General features: G+C 41.1%; 1 protein-coding gene across 1 annotated transcript in view; it reads right to left on the reverse strand.

The window, feature by feature from the left end:
- The window catches only part of FRY (FRY microtubule binding protein), a 328,020-nt gene that overhangs the window by 105,933 nt on the left and 201,434 nt on the right, over positions 1 to 20,653 (reverse strand). The window contains exons 17-21 of the mRNA XM_052649908.1: positions 19,880 to 20,012; positions 13,404 to 13,511; positions 4,325 to 4,583; positions 2,462 to 2,644; positions 73 to 159 (exon numbers count right to left, since the gene is read on the reverse strand). Of these exons, the coding sequence (XP_052505868.1) occupies positions 73 to 159; positions 2,462 to 2,644; positions 4,325 to 4,583; positions 13,404 to 13,511; positions 19,880 to 20,012 (770 nt within the window). The remainder of the gene's footprint in view (positions 1 to 72; positions 160 to 2,461; positions 2,645 to 4,324; positions 4,584 to 13,403; positions 13,512 to 19,879; positions 20,013 to 20,653) is intronic.

A 20,653-nucleotide genomic window follows, 5' to 3' on the forward strand; every position in this document is an offset into this window, starting at 1 on the left:
TATCTCTTTTCCAGAGAGGCCCAGAACTTATACTTAAGGATTACCAGCAAGCAGGATCAAATGTGTACTTACTGAATCCGAAACTGCTACGTGAATAAAACTTTCGAGGATGGAAGAACTTAGCTGATCCATGACATCAATCATAGGTCTGTCATCGTCCTGGAAAGAAGGGAGGCGATTACTCCCGTGGGAAAATGAGCCCTTCCACCCTCCCCACCGCCTTTGTCCAGCACAGGCAGCAGAACAGCTTGCAAGGTAGTGATAAGGGTTTTCTCAAAGAAAAGTGAGTGCCGAGGGGTGAAAGGTAGTGGGTAAAACTCCCTGTGGTTCTGAGTTTAGTCTTACAAGTTTCAGTGGAAGAAAATTAGAGTGCCAATTTGACCTTGTACTGAAAAGACATTTCAATTTCAAAAACTCATGTACATACACTTACTGAAACTGGAATCTAAACCTTAGGATCACACCTTATTCACTAAAGTGTTCAGGTCGTCATTAATTTTCAGGAATGCAAACGCCACAAGAGTATGCTTTGCCAGACCATGATAAGGCTACATACTTAAGTCACTGATCTGCTAAAATAACATTAACTGTTGATTGTGATTGAATTTCAGTCCCAAAGAAAGTGCACTGGAGACTGACCGCACCCTCTCTGTGGTCTCTATGTTGGGCACAGCTGTTTGGTAAAAGAAGCAAACTGGAAAAAAAGCACAAGAGAAAGCATCTTACAGGAAATTCTTCTACATGAATAGTACTTATACACAGGAACGTGTGTATCTTTGCCATTCTTTAATATAGAGAGGCTCAGGAATATGAAATCATTTACTTAGAACCCTTATAGGAAAGCTTCGGAATGTCCTTACTTGGAATGTCCTCATTCCTCATTCATACTTGTGTATGAATGAGAATGATTTCAAAAAAGTTGTGGCTGAAAAAAAACAAACAAAAAAACGGATACAGAGAACAGATTAATTGGTTCCCAGGGGTTGGGGGAGGGGTGACAAAATGGGCAAAGGAATAAAAGAGGTATAAACTTCTGGCTATAAAATCAATCAGTCACACAGATGTAATATACAGCATGGCAACTAGAGTTAACAATACTGTACTGCAAATTTAAAAGTTGCTAAGAGAGTAGATCTTAAAAGTTACCACACACACACACACAAAATCCTGTAGCCATGAGTGGTGATGGATATTAATTCTTGTTGTGGTGAACGTTTCACAAGATAAACAACTATGGAATGCTGTACACTTGAAACAAATAATGTTGTATGTTGCTTGTATCTCAATAAAAAAATTTACTGAAAAAGACCAGCTGTGGCTGGTTAAAGAAAGTACCATATGAGAAGCATACTTAACACAGCTTGCTGAAGTAGCAAAGAACCTGGGCTTTAGAGGCATATATAAATATGGTTTTCAATTCTAGCTCTGGCACAGCCTAGCTGTTGATTTTAGGTATGGCATTTAACCTCCCTAAACCTCACTCAAAGAATATGTGCAATGGGAACAAAAACAGTATTGATTCTCAGGTTCTTGTGAGGTTATACCTGAGGTTATTCTCAGGTAATTATTAGCCTCACAATAATAATTATCATTACTACTATAGAGACTTAATGAAGGTTTATCAAAATATACCGTGTCCTAAGAGATCCATTCACTAGATCCCAGAGATGTCCTAAAACACATCAGAGAGCTTGCTGTAGAAATGTGAGCAGAAAGGACTGGGATACATCTGAAAATATTTTGTAAAGACAATGATCATTTTGAGGAGGATCATAAAACCAAGATTAGTGATTAAAAACAAGAAAATGGAAAGTAGCATTTTTCTAAATAAGCATGTGAAGTATGTCCTTCTTTCATCAACTTATGGATAGGGTTTGACCACCTGTGCCTTAACCTCACCTCTTAACCTAAACAAGGGTGTACAGCACTTGACCAAGTGCGGAAGACTAGCTGGAGACAATCATTAATTAATTAATTAATCAGCTCATTTCTCTTGTCTCAAGAGGACATGTTTTCTTGTGATGCCATTTTTGTACCACTATTGAGACTAAACAACTTTCAGTAAGCTAGAATGTTTGATACTTTGCTCATTCTAAATGGAATGCATTGTTTTCTCAAGTTCATTCTCTACTATAAATGTAACAACAACTTCTTAATTCTATGTACACTGAACATTATGAAAGAAAATGTTCTGTTACTGAATTATAAGATTCACTCCTTCCCAAAGCATCATCACGTAGAAAATCAGGAATGGTCTATTCTATTGCCCACAGAATATATAACTTAGTTCCTGCAGATCAAGAGTATGATTTCACAATTAAAAACCCACCCTCTTTCAAAAATTTTTTGTTGACATCATGTGACATGAAAGTACATAAAATAGTAATGTATTCTTTACAGTTTTTAAACTTTGAAACTGTTGAAAGATATGAATTGGAAAATTCAGAAAAACAATCCATACCTCAGGCTGACCCAGAGCGAGAAATAAAGCTCGAATTTCCTTGAGTATTAAAACAGACAGTTTGCGTGTGGCCACCTGGAAACTGCAGAGTAAAACCAGGGCAAAACCTTCCACAGCATGGAGTACACTGCAGTGGGGACCTCGCTCCGACTGGATTCGGTGGCTGGAGCCATTGGCAATTAGCTGTCACGCAATGAAAAAAAAATTCTATGTTCAGAAAAACAACAGTGGAAGAAGTCGCCACTCGTCTATGTATGTCTGGCACATTTGACCTTGTAATACTGACATAAATTACACTGGCTTAGAACCAGACATGTCTATGAATTCATTATTATTCATGAAATCTCACAGATCCCTTTTTGTTTTCAGACCACTTACTACTTTGGAATATCATCAACCCTCTGGTGGTTCTAAAAACGAATACCTTTTCAAAGACTATTAGTAAGAATAAAAACCACTTCCATCCACACCATTGGAGATGACCCTATATATTTAAAGTGACCTAATGTGATTTTACTTAAATTCTCTATAGCGATTTCTCTATTTTAGTTACTACTAAACTGAAGTTTCAAACATTGACTTTCTAATCAGATTTGGTGACCTGTTTTCATGTTAGTTTTTAATCTGGGTTTTGCACGTTAAGTAGAAGGGTTCTGAAAGTTCCCAAACTAAGTGAGTCTAAAACAAGAGCAAGCAGACAACGGGGCAGATTTCGCCTTCATTTCCAGCTTCCTTTTATAAGCATATGCAACCCTTGTTTTCCTCCTTGTCATCTTTTGGCGAATGTAGGACACAAGGATGGAGAAATGCCCTGAACCTGCTCTCTGAGGCCAGCCCATCTGGGATCTAAATATTCTCATACTTCCTGAGCCTTGACATTCCGCAGACCCTCAGTTAAGCTCTTCTGCAGCCAGGCAGTTCCTCTATGGGCTCACTGCCAGTGCCAAGTCATGCTGCCTGGGTTCTCCTCCGATTACACTCCTCCTCAGTGTAAATGAGGAATGCTCTCCAACACGGTATCATCATTTTTTTTTACCATTCAGGTTTGAGGCATGAAAGAATAAAGAAACCACAAGACTACTTTCTTCTCTGGATAGTGGAGAAAGCAACTAATTTGTGGCTGACTAGGGACAAAAGAAACTGGTGGGCAGCTAACTTTTATATATCCACACCCACATCTAACCCTACATCCATATTCATAGCTACACCCGTATACGCTTTAGATTCATATCCACATCAGCCTCCATAATGCGCATCCAACTCCATGTTTATACTTATAGTCATATGCCTTAGACTCATACCCATATCTGCTCTAGATTCATATCCATGTCTACCTCCATAATCTACTCCACCTCTATATTCATATGCCTTAGATGCATACCCATATCCATATTCATATCTGCTCTAGATTCATTCCCATATCTAGACCCATACACACATTCATATCCAGTTCTAAATGCTAATTCATACCCACATTCAGCTCTGGATCCATATGCATATCTAGATACATATCCATACCTAGATCCGTCTCCACATCTACAGCGAGATCCACCTCCGCCTCTATTATCTCTTCCCTATGGTCATCTGCTCATACAAACAGATTCTGAAACCTAATTCTCTGAAAGAAAACAATTTCTACTTTCTAAATGCCTTGTTAATAAGTCTAATCTGATGTGACATAATCATGCCCTGAGTTTCTTGGTCACAGATTAAGCAGATGGAAAAACTCAGGGTCACCCCTTGGAAGAAAGTTCCTAGACAGCTGAAAATAAGAACCCAGAAGGTTCTCTGGGCTGCCACTTATATATATATATACGTACTCTGTAAAAGAACATCAATTAATGGGAAGAGCGTGAAAATTACCTCTGCATTTCTGATTTTGTTGGCCTGTTCGTAGACCTTTCCTTGCGTTTGTATGACCAGTTTCCACTGGGTGAGCAGCTGGAGCAGGAGCTTGAGAGACGAGTCGAGGAGAGTGTGATGCATGTCATTTACTTCCCGAAGCAGGAAGTTGGTGAAGCCAAACAGGACATCTTCCCTCCAGTCTGAGAAGTCGACAAGTAAGCCCTGAAGAGAATTTTGGGCAATATGTCGCAGTTCATCATCCATATGAATAGAGAGCCTGTAAGATGAATAAAGACAATGATGTCATTCAGTAGTTATTCTTCTATAGCTATAAAGGAACACATGTAGGGCTCTGCTTTTATCTGTGTCTGAAAATGGGTTACCCTCACCTAATATGACGGTTTTCACTCAGCTCCCCTAATGTTAACATCTTAGGTAACTATGGCAGTTGATTAGAACTAAGATGTTAACATTGGTTTGATGCTATTAACTAAAATACAGATTTTATTCAGATTTTACCAGTTTTCCATTAATGTCCTTCCTGTTTCAGAATGCAATCCAAGGCACCATGTTGCATTTAGCTGTATATACTTTTTAATATATTACTGACTATAAAATAAGCTCTAATAGTATCAAAGCTTACCACTCTTCAAGATGGTACTGGAGGGACTCGTCCAGAAGTTGAGTGAAAATGAACAATTAAAAGTTAGGTCAGTTATCCTCAATTGGTTTTGCCCCCACCAAAGGATTTTTGGCAACGACTAGAGACATTACTGGTTGCCACAACTTGGGAGGGTGCTCCTGGTATCTGTGTAGAGGTAGAAGCCAAGGACGCTGCTAAACATCCTACAATGCACAGGCCAGCGCCTATGACAAAGAATTATCTGGCCTAAAATGCTGACAGTCAACAGCTTGTTCTATGAGCAGTATTCCATGTTATGGCTATATCATAGTTTAATATTCACCCTGAATGGCATAAGGATAGTTTCTGTGTTTTGATTATAAGAAATAAAGCTTCTATCAACATTCATGTAAAATAAAATGCTGATGATGCCAGAGTTGAGAAATCTTGAGTCTGTCAACTGAAGAACAGCAGTGTATTTGTGATTTAAGCTAGAACACGATAATAGTAAATCTCAACATCGGTATGCAGCATTAGAGCTAACATCACTATCGAGTTACTCTTTCACTTATTTAATATACACACATTTTGAGGCCCTCCTAAGATTCAGCCCTTAGACTGGCTGTGTTTACCGGGTAGAGTGTTAGCTAGAGCGAGGCGTGAGACAGGCCTGGAGAGGGAGCAGGGGCGGTTCTATCGAGGGCCTGTGGGCCACCCAATGAGGTGACATAGCACTAAGAGGTTAAGCGTGTGCGCCCTGGAGTCCGAGCACCTGACTGCTGTCTTTGCTTCTGTCACGAACAGCTATGCGACCACGAGCTAGTTGCTGAACCTCTCAGCCTCTGAGCCCCAGTCAGGAGACTGGGGTAACAGCTGTATGTGTATCTCGTAAGCCTGCTGTGAGCTCCTGAGATGATCCACTCAGTGTTGAGCACCACAGCAAGCATGGAGTACAGGTGAGCACCTCGTGCGTGGGAGCTATTACAGGAAGAAAATGAATTGATTCTGAAAGTTACAGGGGGAAGTAACAGGATGAGGCTCACATCTGAGGGGAAAAAAAAAGTTAGGCAGGAATACGGAGGGTGCCTTGAAGAGGTCACAAGACTGAGGGCAGAGACCATCTGGGAGGTCATTACAGTGACTCAGGCACCAAGTGGCGGAGGCCTGACCCAAGGAAGAGAAGACGCAAAGAAGGGAGAGAGGGAGAGTGAAGATACCTAGGATGTAGAATTTCCAGGGCTCAGCAGCCTGGAAGTGTTCAGTGTTCAAGAAGAAGGTGGCCGAGTCAACAGAGGCCCCCTAATGTCCTCAACCAATAGAAAAAGAAATTGTGAACCAGAGTGGTTAAGGAACTTTCTCAAAGTCCAGGATTCTAGCTCAGGACTTCTCATCTTTAATGCAAAGTTTTCTCCACACAACAGGTCTGGAACAGTTACGTATTTTTGAATAGACAGTATTTCAGAAACTTAATATGGAATATCCTTATTCTCTAGAGCAGGGGTTCCCAACCTTCGGGATCTAATGCCTGATGATTCGAGGTGGTGCTGATGTAATAACAATAGATATAAAATACACAATACATGTAATGAGCTTGATTCATCCTGAAACCACCCCCCTGCCCATCGACCCCTCTGTGGAAAAATTGTCTTCCATGAAACTGATCCCAGGTCCTAAAAAAGTGGGGACCGCTGCTTTAGAGCATGAAGTACACTAATTGGTCCAAATTTGACCAGATAACCAGGCAAAAGCTCATTCATAAGCAGGAAAGCTGTATTTTTTTTGTTCCAAAAGCAAGTCAAGTTCTACAAAGATGCTGAGAAGGAAAAGCTAATTCTTCAGGGCAGACTTGCTATTAAGTCTGCAATTATCAAGCAGATCACAGTTGCTAAAAGAACACACAGAGGTCTTAAACCTGGGGCTTCTAATTAAGAACTAAGGAAGGACATCACAAACTTCCTTTGTATTTCAATCCATTTCTGTTATAGAAACCGCCCAGTTTGTGCTGTTTTATTATATATAAGAAACCAGGCAAGCACATTTCTTTAGAGTCAAAGTCAAGAAAAAAACCATGGCATGGTCCATTTAGATGAAGATTTTAGAAGTTCCAGTACTTTCGGATTTCCAATGAGACCCACTCTACTCTTCATCTCACCTTGTCATCATTCACAGTTTGCAATCTGGAATCTGTCTTCATTTTAAACTGACAGTGTGGGATCACAATAAGGACTCTGAGAGCCTGAAGTTGGTGCAGCCCTTGCTATTTTTGGTGACCACTGCTCTTGAAATAATGCTATTCACATGCTTGACTGGTGAAAACACTCAAAAACATTCCTGGAGTACAGACAGACAGGACCAGGGAGGGGAGAGAGCTTTGGGAATAAAAGGCTCAGTTGATAACAGAAGTGGAATGTTTGTGGAAGAAAAAGGTCCAGTGTCATGGAACTGAGATGGGGTGAAAATAACATATCAAGGCAAGACTGAGTGGCAGCAGGTGAGAGAGAAGAGGAAGATGCTGTGGGAAGGGCTGGGGTCCCTCCACCCCCGCACCGTTCCTTGGAGAGTATGGAGCTGTGTGATCACATAAAACTGCTGCTTCTTCCACCCAGAACTTTCTCATTTTTACTTCTGTTGGATTTTTAACCAGATAATCACAGCATCATCTTGTGGAGCACACAGGATTGAATATTATAAAAGAGAAAGTGGGCAAAAGATTTTAGCTGACTAAAAAGGAAAAGAAGACTCAGAGGCAAACGAGAAAGATGCTCAGCCACCCCGAGGATGCAGGAAGTGCCAGGAGGCTGTTGATGCTGGCCGACCTACTCGCAACCTCCTGGTCCAGTGAGTGAGGAGTGGCTAAGGAGAGGGCGCCCCAAACCCCAGCAGAGCCATCCCACTGAGAAATCGGAAAAGGATGGGTTCTTGCCTGTAACATAAACACCTGTGATTACAATAAATGACAGTCGTGTGAGAATCTGGAGGCTGCAACTGAGAGAGCAGAGAGACGTTTAAAGAAGGCAACTCAGGAAGTCTGACCAGCTTGGGGGACCTGAGGGAAAATTTCTAAGAAGCTGATCTGGTTTCCAGGAGCCGAAAATGGGGTCACAAGTATATGGTTACACACAAGATCACCGACAGGGCTTGAAAGGACTCCACCGTGACACAGCAGTCAAGCACACCCAAAAAACCGCTACTGCCAACATCAGCTGCGTGTGTCATCCCTCGTCCCCCTCTCCACTGGCAGCTGGCACGGGGTGCAGGGACCAGAGTGGCCTGATTCAACAGGTGGCCACAGCCAATGGTCCCGAAGCCCTGCCTGGAGTCAGGGGTGTAGGTCAGGGGTACAGTGTGAGCACTATGCTGAGTAAGGATGTGGGTTAAGTGGGGAAAACCCAGAGCCTGAGCAAGGCCGCCTTCTTTGTTGGTCAGACCAGACAAACCACTGAACCAAAAATACTTCCATAAAGGTGAGCTCCACTTCAGGTGGAGCTGGCTCTTCAGTCGCTTTGAAGAGTTTTGTTGCTGGAGGTTCGCTGGGAGCGACTGCAAATTCACAAACTACACCCAGAAGAAAAGCTCCATTAGGAAGGACAGCCTCATTTCAACTCTGGCAGGACCGACCAAAGGTTATCAGACGTATGAGGGACCTGCTGGCCCACAACATCACCAAGGGCAGGAGGGGAAGAAATGGTTGAGAAGGGAAAGCCCAGAGGGAGACCAGGGTTTCTAACAGGAGCAACACATGCTAACAAGTGGACTGTTAACCTCTGCAATGTTCACACCAGAAGCAGTAGAAATTTCCTCTCTAAGGTGTTAAGAGAATGAGCTTCCACTATTTACAGTGCTTTGAACTACATCTCAATTAAAATGCAGAAATAAGATGAAGTGGCCTAACAAGGACCTACTGTGCAGCACTGGTCAATGCTATGTGGCAGCCTGTATGGAAGGGGAGCTTGAGGGAGAATGGAGACATGTATAATACATGTAATGTGTGGCTGAGTCTCTTCCCTGTTCACCTCAAACTGTCACAAACATTGTCTGTTTATTGGCTATACTGTTTAGTTGCCAAGTCTTGTCTGACTCGTTGCGATCCCATAGACTGCAGCCCGCCAGGCTCCCCTGTCCATGGGATTTCCCAGGCAAGAATACCAGAGTGGGTTGCCATTTCCCTCTCCATAATTGGCTATACCCCGGTACAAAATAAAAAGTTAAAAAATTATACGATAAAATTATAAAGTAAAAAAAAAATTATTAAGGGGTTTATCAAGGCAGTATGTTCTCACCTGGCCACTCAAAACAGCCACCCTCTGCTATATACACACAGGCTAAAGAACCAATGATAAATGGTAAATTTAAGTATTTTTCAGATACTACCAAAGGTGGAACTGTGAATGCATGACCTCAAAGTTCTACCAACTGAAAAGAAACACTGCATAAAATGTGCATGAATTGCATAAAACCAATGACATCTGTCACTTCCATTCTGCTTCAGGAAAATTCTATAAATTTGAGCAACTGACTTTTACTCTTCTGAAATTCAAGCTCCTTGTCTGAAAATAGGAATGAACGTGTGCCCACTTTCCTACATCATGTATATGAAACTGTACATTGTGGCATCGTACATTATTCAGATTCAAAGATGCCTAAAATTAACAACCAACATTTGCTCAGAGCTTACTGTGTTCTAGCCCTGATGTTAAGTGATTTGTATCCATTATTTAATTCTCACAAGCCTATTTCATATTTTTGAAAGGAGGGTCAGCAAAGTCTGAATGCAACTAGAGTGCTACAGCAAGTGACGAAGGAGCCTGTGGACTGTTGGGGGGACAGGTCCTTCCTCTTGTCAAGGGCAGAACAGGAAACATTTGGGAAGTGAAAGAGAAAAAAGATGTCAACTGCCAAGGAGAAGAGTAAGCTCCCCCTTCTTTGCTTGTGGCTCAGACAGTAAAGAATCCACCTGCAATGCAGGAGACCAGAATTTGATCCCTAGGTTGGGAAGATCCCCTGGAGAAAGGAAAGGCTACCCATTCCAGTATTCTGGCCTGGATAATTTCATGGACAGAGGAGCCTGGTGGGCTACAGTCCATGGAGTTGCAAAGAGTTGGACACGACTGAGCAACCAACACTTTCACTTTTCACTTTGACTTGAATTGCTGGGAAGGGAGCCTCTAGAGGACAATCTTTGAAACTCCTGTCACTAAAAACTGACGCTTGCCATCTACCTCTACAAAGATTAAATTATGAACCATTACAGCTGCTGACCTTCAACACCTTCTGAAAGAAGTTCAGGATGGAGATCAGGAATGGGGCACACTGTGCTCTGGGAAAAACTGGCAGAGTAGGTCTTCAGATAGTAAGATATTTTCAGGAGAAGATTCTATGAGCCTAATTCTTGTATCTCCTCATATCTAGAAAAGCACGAAAATCCATCATGGTGACATGTGCTCTGCATGAATAGCAGCTGCCTTCAGGAGACTAGCAGAAACCTTCTGCAAAAAATATATGCTCGATTTTGCGTATTTCCCCTTCACTGAAATCACATATATACTTGACCTTCTCCCGACCTCTTTGGAGCAGTTTCTCAGAGCTGTCTGAAATGCTGTCTCCTGGGCTACAGCCCTTACTTTGCCCCAGGTAAAACCTAACACAACTTTCACCCCGTATCAGTATATATATATTCTCAGTCGACACTCATTCAGGGAACTGAGCTGTGAGGGGCAGCAGAGCCTGCATGAAAGTTGGTTTGCCGATTATGAAGCAAACCAAGTTTTTCTCTGGTAAAAATGTACCATGGATGTGACCACGAGACTGTCTGAAATAAAAGGGCTCACAGCTCTCGGATGAGACCGTGTCAGAAGTCAACTGAATCCAAATGTGACTGGACTGTAGGGGAATAAAGTGAGTGAAGGCTTGGAACCCACATTTACCGCTCTTCAGCTTCTTCACTTCTGCCCTGTGACCTTCTTGAGAGCTGAAGGGGATCGTTTTCTCATAGGTTAATGGACCCAGTGTGAGGGCCAGTTCTCTGAGTTATCCTTCCCCTGAGAGAATAGCCTCCAATTTCTTTTGAAGCTTATGAAAAAGGCCTCTTCACAGGCTTCCCATATAAGTCCAGTCATCTTCTCGACTTCACCCCGAGACTGGGACTCTCAAGAATATTTATTTGTTCTTTCCCCTCATAAAAACAGGACCCACTGCTTTGGACTCTGTAAGAATGTACACAATAATAAACACGATACACTATAAATAGCATTGCCATTCCAACCACGTCTGACGGAATTCCCTCCTGACATGCCAGGCACGGAGGGTCTGCAGACCCAGGCGTCACTGGACGCTATCAAGGTGATTTCAGAGGTAAGAGTCTCCCACTCAGATTTACAGCAAAAGAGCACTAGAGATGTTACCAAAAGGCTGCACGACATTAAAAACTTAGCATTTCAAAGGGTTTGGTTACATAATCATCACCAGTTAGAAAGTCACTGAAATAAGTGAACTTTGCTTCTACTTCAGTTTAACTGATAGCTGTCTTTTCCCTGTTGACATTTTCTTTCAGATGAACCAAATGCTGCCAGGTCGTCTGCGAGCCCTCTCAACAGGCTTGTGAGAAAAAGACAGGCTGAGGGGTTAAATACTTCGTCTAGATCACTTGGCTAGTCAAATGGCAAAGCAGAGAAGCAAAATTCAAGACTTCCCAAGGGAATCAGTATCGTTCCCATTTCGGGGCACCTCCCCCACAACTTTCAAGATGCTGGCCCCTCATTCTCTTGCCTGGAAAATTCCAGGGACAGAGGAGCCCGGTGGGCTACAGTCCACGGGGTCACAAAGAGTCAGACACAGGTTCAGTTGAACCTGAGTGGCCACGGAGAGCAGTCTTTTGTCCCGATTCCACAGTGCCCCTGAAGCCCTCTCACTCAGCACTTCTCCTCTGTGGAAATATCAACACTGGTCTTCTGGTCACACCACCCTCCCCACTGTTGTCTACGGCAAATGGACAGGCTGCACCTCTACATCTTGGGGTGACTTTGGCACTTGTCTTTTCTTTACTGTCAGTCTTTGCCATCACACTGGGAGACTCCATATTAGCCTGGATGGTCCTTTAGAGTATCTTGGTCTCTTTCTTCCTTGGCTCCTCCCACCTCCAAATCACCATGTTTATCATGCATTGGGAATCCACCCTCTGTGCATAAGTGCTTCGTCGCTCATTCGTGTTTCACTCTTTGCAACCCTATGGACTACAGCCCGCCAGGCTCCTCTGTCCATGGGATTTCCCAGGCAAGAATACTGGAGTGGGTTGCCATTCCCTTGTCCAGGGGTTCTTCGCAACCCAGGGATTGAACCTGGGTCTCCCACATTGTAGGCAGATTGTTTACCATCTGAGCCACCAGGAAAGTCCCGTGGATAAATAAGGTTATGTATAATACATCTTTAATCCAATCAGCATCAATATCTGTTATCCTTCTCTGGGCTTTCCACCATTATCAGATTAACCAGCCAGAAACACTACTTTCTTTTATCATGTTATTCTCCACAAGTCCAAACACCTCAGGTAGTAGTAAAGATTAGTTGAAAATATGCCTCTCCAGTCATTTCTATTTCTTTTTATCAGGGGGTTTCCAAACTCCTTTTTCTTCTTTTCAAATCATGATGACTTTTGTTCTTCCTTCTTCCACCCTTTCTACAAACCCCATTTCTAATGATTTTGTCTTCCAAATGTATTCACGTTATAAGTCACTTATGATTTTTAAATTAAAGACATGCATAACTGTCAACCAGAACTTCAGATCAATATGAGAAAAATCAAGCTTACTTAAGTACAATAATATCATTTCATTCAAAGCAGATTAACCTGAGGTTCAAGCTGGACTGTGCATTCTTATGGAGGATGGTGGGGGATAAATGTATGGATTTTGGAAGCTTTCTGAAGTATAAAACTACAAAACTTAGCTTGGGATCCCTGTTTCTTGGCCCTCCAGGGGTGTGGGTCTCAGATTGAGAATCAGATCCTGAGCGAACTTTTTCCTGAACAGACTCATGTCATGTCCTGGTCCTCCCTCTGTCCTTGTCCTCACGTCACTCCTTCTGCATCTCTGATTCTGTCTTTCCTTCAAGGGCAGCTCACGTTCCACCATCTTCCAGGAGTCACCTGCTGCCATCCCCAGACCATGGTAATCCTCCTACCCTCTGATTTCAGGTATCACATATTTTGTGTGCCATTAATTTGCAGAAGTTCAGGCTTTAGATGACTACTTACCTTATGCGCTTATGTCTTTGCTTCTATATTGAATTTTAAACCTCTTGAGCATGGGAGTTAAAAAAAAAAAGCTGAAACCAAAAGCATTTCTTTACTCTTTCTGGGCATGCTAGATAGTACTGAGAGTTAATAAATGTCCATTTTTTTAATGAGCATTCTTTTAGGAATCATGACAAAGGATTAAAATTGAGTTTGGTGAAAAAATGCCCACCACAGTCCTCACCTACCTCGCCAGCAGGTCAATAAGTTCAAGTTTTGACATCCCATCAGGAAGCAGTCGAGGAATAGCAGCAACACAGGTCCTGAAAAGATCTATTTTTGGCTTTCTCTCACCCCTGGAATGTGAAGACAAAGTTTAAACATAAGTCAAAGGTTGTGAAAACATTTTTAAAAATTGGTCAAATATGTAAACAAAGACTAGAATCAAGGCCTTCTGAATCACCACCTGGTGTCTGCTCCACATTATTTTTTAAAAACAAAACTATTTTAGTGCTCTTTTAAGCTTTAATAGCCTCAAAAGTATAAATGATAGAAACTCACAAAGCTATCCTTTGATAGTTTAATTTTTAAAATTCCTTTTATACTTATTTAGTTTGTGAGTTCTCAATAACACATTTTTTTTAAATTTTTTAATTTAATTTAATTTTTTTTAATTTTAAAATCTTTAATTCTTACATGTGTTCCCAAACATGAACCCCCCTCCCACCTCCCTCCCCATAACATCTCTGTGGGTCATCCCCATGCACCAACCCCAAGCATGCTGTATCCTGCGTCAGACAAGCAAACATCAGCTAACTTTAAAAAAGCATTACAATTAAAATTCCATGTTATTCTTAGTATTTACACCCTTTACAGCTTGGCCAGTTCTAAGAGAACTTATGAACATGTAAATGTTGGACAGAGGTAAATATCTAAAGAGGAAAATGTCAGTAGCAGAAGCATTCTATCATACATTTTTCTATTCAGTGGCTTTCTGTAGGTTTGGTCCCTGTGGGCTGCCGTAAAGATACTGAATTTACTAAAATGCCTAAATGCATCAGCATGTAAGAAATGTATTGTAGTCATTCCTACATTCAGCACTGAAAAATAGGATTTTAATATATACAAGGAATGGTGCCTCTAACAAACACAAAATCCGAAAGCTTCTCTAATGAGTTATGCTTCTCACTGCTGGTTTTCACTATTTTTTTTTTTAGTGCATCCAAAAATAAGTCTTTCATATTGTCAAGTAAAATTCTGAAATGTATATAATTGTGCACCCATTTCTGTTTTTTTAAAATTATACCGATGGTCCTGACCTCTATGCAGATTTCCTCTTTCTAAGCTAATTAATGTCTTCTATGGGGCCACCTTATGTGAAGAGTTGACTCATTGGAAAAGACCCTGATGCTGGGAGGGATTGGGGGCAGGAGGAAAAGGGGATGACAGAGGATGAGATGGCTGGATGGCATCACCGACTCAGTGGAAGTTAGTTTGAGTGAACTCCGGGAGATGGTGATGGACAGGGAGGCCTGGCGTGCTGCGATTCCTGGGGTTGCAAAGAGTTGGACATGACTAAGCGACTGAACTGAACTGATGCGGCTTCCCTGGTGGCTCAGCAGTAAAGAACCTGCCTGCCAATGCAGGACACACAAGAGACTCAGGTTCGAGCCACGGGTTGGGAAGATTCCTGGAGAAGGAAATGGCAACCCACTCCAGTATTCTTGCCTGGAGAATCCCATGGACTGAGGAGCCTGGCGGGCTGCAGTCCATGGGGTCACAAAAGAGTCAGACACAATTGAGGGACTAAACAAACAACAATGCTTTCTATATTCTGCTATAAAATGTGAAGGGAAAACATACATTTGGTGATAAATTACTTCAATTTTTACTAGTTTAAGTAGGTAACTGATTCTTAACCATATATTTTATCAATAACCTTTATGGGAAAACTAAATTACACATCAAATCTTTCAAATGGCTTAAGTGATAAAATAAAACAGCATATTTAAATTCTGATTTACTCCTCTGAGAATTAATTGCAAAATCGGCACCAAATTAACACAGTCCTAGGACACAATAATGAAAACACAAAGTAGCACAGAAGCAATTTCTTCCTGGAATAGCATATTCTATTCTGTGTTAGAACAGAAATGTAACGAGCAGAATCCATGCTCTCTGTAAGCTAAAGAGGATAATCGGACAGCAATTTTGCTCTGTGACTACTTTTTAGCATGTGTTTGTAACTTTGTTAGGAATGAATACAAAACTGTTTATACAAAAAAAAAAAGACATCTGTCATTTCTAAAATACTTTGTTTTTGTGGGAAGCTGTAAGATTATTTTCTCTCCTTTTCCATGGTCATTTTGCAGGGGATGCACACAGACTCTGCACAGTGGCCTCCAATCAACTGAAGGAAGGAGCAGACTTCAAATGATATCTGTGACGGCTGGACAGAGTTAGAGCCTGGTGACTGATGTGAGTGCTCATGTGTGACACACAGAGTCATTTCAATAGCTCTCCTGATGTGCTCTCCAGATGTTTTAAACACCTGGGATTACGTTCCTGTCTGTCGGAAAACAGACTGACCCCGCCTGGCCTGAAGTGTATGACAAATTCTGCCAGACAGAATTCCCAGCTGATAAAGCGAGCCCAGATTAGAAACTCTCAATGGTGCCTGGTTTCCTTTTATTGCAGTCCTCACTCCCTCGGCTTTTATAGGAAGTCCGTGTGTGTGCACCCAGTCATGTCTGACCCTTTGCGACCCCATGGACTGCAGCCCGCCAAGCTCCTCTGTCCATGGGATTCTCCAGGCAAGAGTCCTGGAGTGGGTTGCCATTTCCTACTCCAGGGGGATCCTCCCAACCTGGGGATCAAACCTGTGTCTCTTTTATGCCCTGCATTGGCAGGTGGGTTCTTTACCACCTGCACCACCTGGGAAGCCCCAAATAACATAGTATTTATTAGCAGACATTGTATAATTATTACTAACAATCATATTATTGTATTTACTATTATTACCATTTTTGCCAGCATAAAGCACAAGAGGGATGAAAAATGGAGACAGAGCAACACAGAATGCTTCATGTTTAAGTTCACTCCCTACACAAGGCCTGGACCAACCTCAAATACCAACTCCAATAACCGTTTCCATTAGCATGGTATGGACCTCAACTCTCTTTCCCTAAATGCTTTTATGATTCTCTAATGTTTCTCCTTGTGTTTTAGAAATGCAGCCATTAAATATTTTCCACTCAACGGTCTGCTTTAAAACCTAGCACAAAAACTTTTTCTAGCCCAATTTGAGGGTCTTAAGATGGTTGACTAGGAAAAAGTAAAGAATCACCTTAGAAAAAGTTTGAGGTATTACTAAAATACAAATGAAATGTTTACACTTACATTTAAACCTGTACCCTTTTAAGGTTTTGAATATGTTTTAGTCCTGACCTGTTCTATGACCTCTGCATTACAAACATAGTTTTCCTTTATTTATTATTATTGTTTTGGACGCACCACATGACTTGCAGGATCTTAAGCTTCCCAACCAGGGATGAAACTCATGTCCCTAGCAGTGGAAGTGTGGAGTCATAACCACTGAAAGGCCAGGCAAGTCCCTCACAGTTTTCTTTTCAACATCTTTCATTTCTTGACTGTTTTCAAAGGAAACAACTATATGGAGGAAGTTTTAAAAGCACTTCTTGTATCTTCTACATTATCAATTGAAAATTGCTTAAACATATTCAAAGAGTACAGAATAAGGAAGTTAAAGGTTTATGGACAATCTGGCAATTTGTGAAATAAGTACTAGAGCTGTAGACAAGATTTCAATGTTATTAACTTTGGTCACTATCTCTTCTGCTGTCATTTTGGTTGAAAAGTCTATAGCAACATGCACTCCATATCATTTCAATCAAATGATTGGCAAGCTATAGGAAAATATACATTGTATAACCCATTTTTATTAAAAAAAATATATATTTGTGTTGACATTGGGAAACTATGGAAGAAACCACCCTGAATCAAAGAATGGCTGCAGATTTTAAGTGGAGCTCTGTAGAGGAGGTTTTCATTTTAACTTGCCATACTGCTACATATGCATTAAAAATAATTCTGTATTTTTAATTTTATTTTATCATGTTTTGTTTCACTGTACTTTGCTTTTAACATACTAATGTTAATACACACCAATAACATGAACTTTCCTACATAGGTAACAACCTTCCTGTTAATAGTGATACTTAGAACTGGATATGCTAAGAATCAGCCTGCCAACATAGAAGCTGCAGATGAGAGTTTGATCCTTGGGTTGGGAAGTTCCCCTGGAGTAAGAAATGGCAAGCCACTCCAGTATTCTCACCTGGAGAAGTCCATGGACAGAGGAGCTGGGCAGGCTACAATGCACGGGGTCACAAGAATTTGGACATGACAGAGCACACATGGTAAGTGACAAAGAAAATTTTTCTAATTATATTTTTAGAAATTTATGACACAGGTGCCAAATATAATTTAATTCACAGTTCAAGAAAGTCCAAACTTTCTTAAAATGAAAAGTCACAACCAAATCCATGTTCCTGCCATAAGCAATTAAAAGTAGCAAATACAAATTGTGTGAGTTTCTAATGAAGAGCACTAATTACAAATCCAGATCTCAAATTTTGGCTAAGATCAACCGATTTCTACATTTTAAGCTACGAACACATTCTCAAAATCCAGTATTTCTATGACACGGTTACACAGAGAATATTCAGTTCAGTTGCTCAGTCGTGTCCGACTCCTTGCGACCCCATGAACCACAGCACGCCAGGCCTCCCTGTCCATCACCAACTCCCGGAGTCCACCCAAACCCATGTCTATTGAGTCGGTGATGCCATCCAACCACCTCATCCTCTGTCGCCCCCTTTTCCTCCTGCCCTCAGTCTTTCCCAGCATCAGGGTCTTTTCCAGTGAGTCAGCTCTTCACATCAGGTGGCCAAAGTATTGGAGTTTCGGCTTCAATATCAGTTCTTCCAATAACACCCAGGACTGCTCTGCTTTAGGATGGACTGGTTGGATCTCCTTGCAGTCCAAGGGACTCTCAAGAGTCTTCTCCAACACCACAGTTCAAAAAGCATCAATTCTTCAGCACTCAGCTTTCTTTATAGTCCAACTCTCACATCCATACATGACCACAGGAAAAACCATAGCCTTGACTAGACAGAACTGTGTGGATAAAGTAATGTCTCTGGTTTTTAATATGCTATCTAGGTTGGTCATAACTTTCCTTCCAAGGAGTAAGCATCTTTTAATTTCATGGCTGAAATCACCATCTGCAGTGATTTTGGAGCCCCCCAAAAATAAAGTCTGACACTGTTTACACTGTTTCCCCATCTATTTCCCACGAAGTGATGGGACCAGATGCCATGATCTTCGTTTTCTGAATGCTGAGTTTTAAGCCAACTTTTTCACTCTCCTCTTTCCCTTTTATCAAGAGGCTCTTTAGTTCTTCACTTTCTGCCAGAAGGGTGGTGTCATCTGCATATCTGAGGTTATTGATATTTCTCCCGGCAATCTTGATTCCACTTTGTGCTTCCTCCAGCCCAGCGTTTCTCATGATGTACTCTGCATAGAAGTTAAATAAGCAGGGTGACAATATACAGCCTTAACGTACTCCTTTTCCTATTTGGAACCAGTCTGTTGTTCCATGTCCAGTTCTAACCGTTGCTTCCTGACCTACATACAGGTTTCTCAAGAGGCAGGTCAGGTGCTCTGGTATTCCCATCTCTTTCAGAATTTTCCACAGTTTATTGTGATCCACACAGTCAAAGGCTTTGGCATAGCCAATAAAGCATTAGTAGATGTTTTTCTGGAACTCTCTTGCTTTTTCCATGATCCAGCAGATGTTGGCAATTTGATCTCTGGTTCCTCTGCCTTTTCTAAAACCAGCTTGAACATCTGGAAGTTCATGGTTCACGTATTTCTGAAGCCTGGCTTGGAGAATTTTAGGCATCACTCTACTAGCATGTGAGATGAGTATTAAGCAGGTTTAACTCTCACATTTCAGGAATACTCACTAGAAACAAGTGAACGTGTGATTCTTAAAGATGGTATGACTGTAAACTGGTGGTGTTGCTCTAGCACATGGGCTTGGGAGCAAAACATCACTTCTGAAAACCATGGACCAGAAAAAGTCTTGGGCCCATTTTCTAACTTACTGGCCTAATGATACTTGAAATATAGTCAAAAAAGATCAAGCTTGGATTTCACTTTACTTTTACAGTTAGCCAAAGATTATCAAACTATGTTTTTAATATCCCTAACACCTCTTTAAAGGAAATCAACCCTGAATATTCATATATTCCTTGGAAGGATTGATGCTGAAGTTCAAGTTCCAATACTCTGGCCACCTGATTCAAAGAGCTGACTCACTGGAAAAGACTCTGATGCTGGGAAAGGTTAAAGGCAAAAGGAAGAGGGTGGCAGAGGATGAGATGGTTGGATGACATTACCCACACAAATGACATGAATATGAGCAAACTCCAGGAGATAGTGAAGGACAGGGAAGCCTGGAGTGCTGCAGCCCAGAGGGTGGCAGAGCCGGACACGACTTAACCGCTGAATAACAACACTTCTTAGAGCTGACTCTGATAAGATGAGAACGATGTACAAATTAAAGGAGAAAGATCTCTGCTGGTGCCTTTTGGCTCATTAATACTTCACTGAAAACTTAGTCCTCATTTATACTCACGTGATCATGTCTTCGGGTTCTTTGTTTAACATCTGGACGTTAGTCAGCATCATACACCTTCCTACTTCTTTATCAAGGTGCCTTAAAATGTTGTCCACAGCTTTTCGTACTTGAGAGTAATATAATGACATGCCTGAAAAATATGCATTATAGTAACATATTTGACTGAATCTATCAAAGACTGAAATTCCCAGTTTATTTATCCTTGGTGATGTATTTTTTTTATTGAAGACTTTCTGTGAGTCAATGAGTTCTTGGAGAAGAGTCTAATTCTGCTGATTAGACCAACCTATTTAGCAGAGTTTAATTCTAATTCTAATCTTTTATCTGCAGGATTCTTAGCATAGCGCCCTCATGTAGTGGGTGTTACCCAAAGAATCATTTAAATTTAACACATAGGAAATCCAATTCTTCAAAGGCAAATATTTTCCAGAAGAGTTAAAATAAAAAAGGAAACAAAGTTCCATGCTGGAATTTTCATGTTTTTGCTTAGTATAAAAAAAAATCACCATGATGAGTGATTATCTGAATCAAAGGTAGTAAAAGACAATGCTCATTTGGGGTTAGAATTCTAATAACTTTATATTATAAATATAAATATAATTATATTTTCCCCAAAATAAACATTATTTTTAGTAACAGTAATAAAATGGCTTCACATTATAAACTTTTAAATGAAGGAAGATGATTTCATCGATATTATTTTTATCACTCTCAGCAGAGTGGAAGGCAAATGTGTATAGAATATGCATTTCATATATGTATATACATTTT

Source organism: Budorcas taxicolor, chromosome 12, assembly GCF_023091745.1.
Source record: "Budorcas taxicolor isolate Tak-1 chromosome 12, Takin1.1, whole genome shotgun sequence".
NCBI classification, from domain to species: domain Eukaryota; kingdom Metazoa; phylum Chordata; class Mammalia; order Artiodactyla; family Bovidae; genus Budorcas; species Budorcas taxicolor.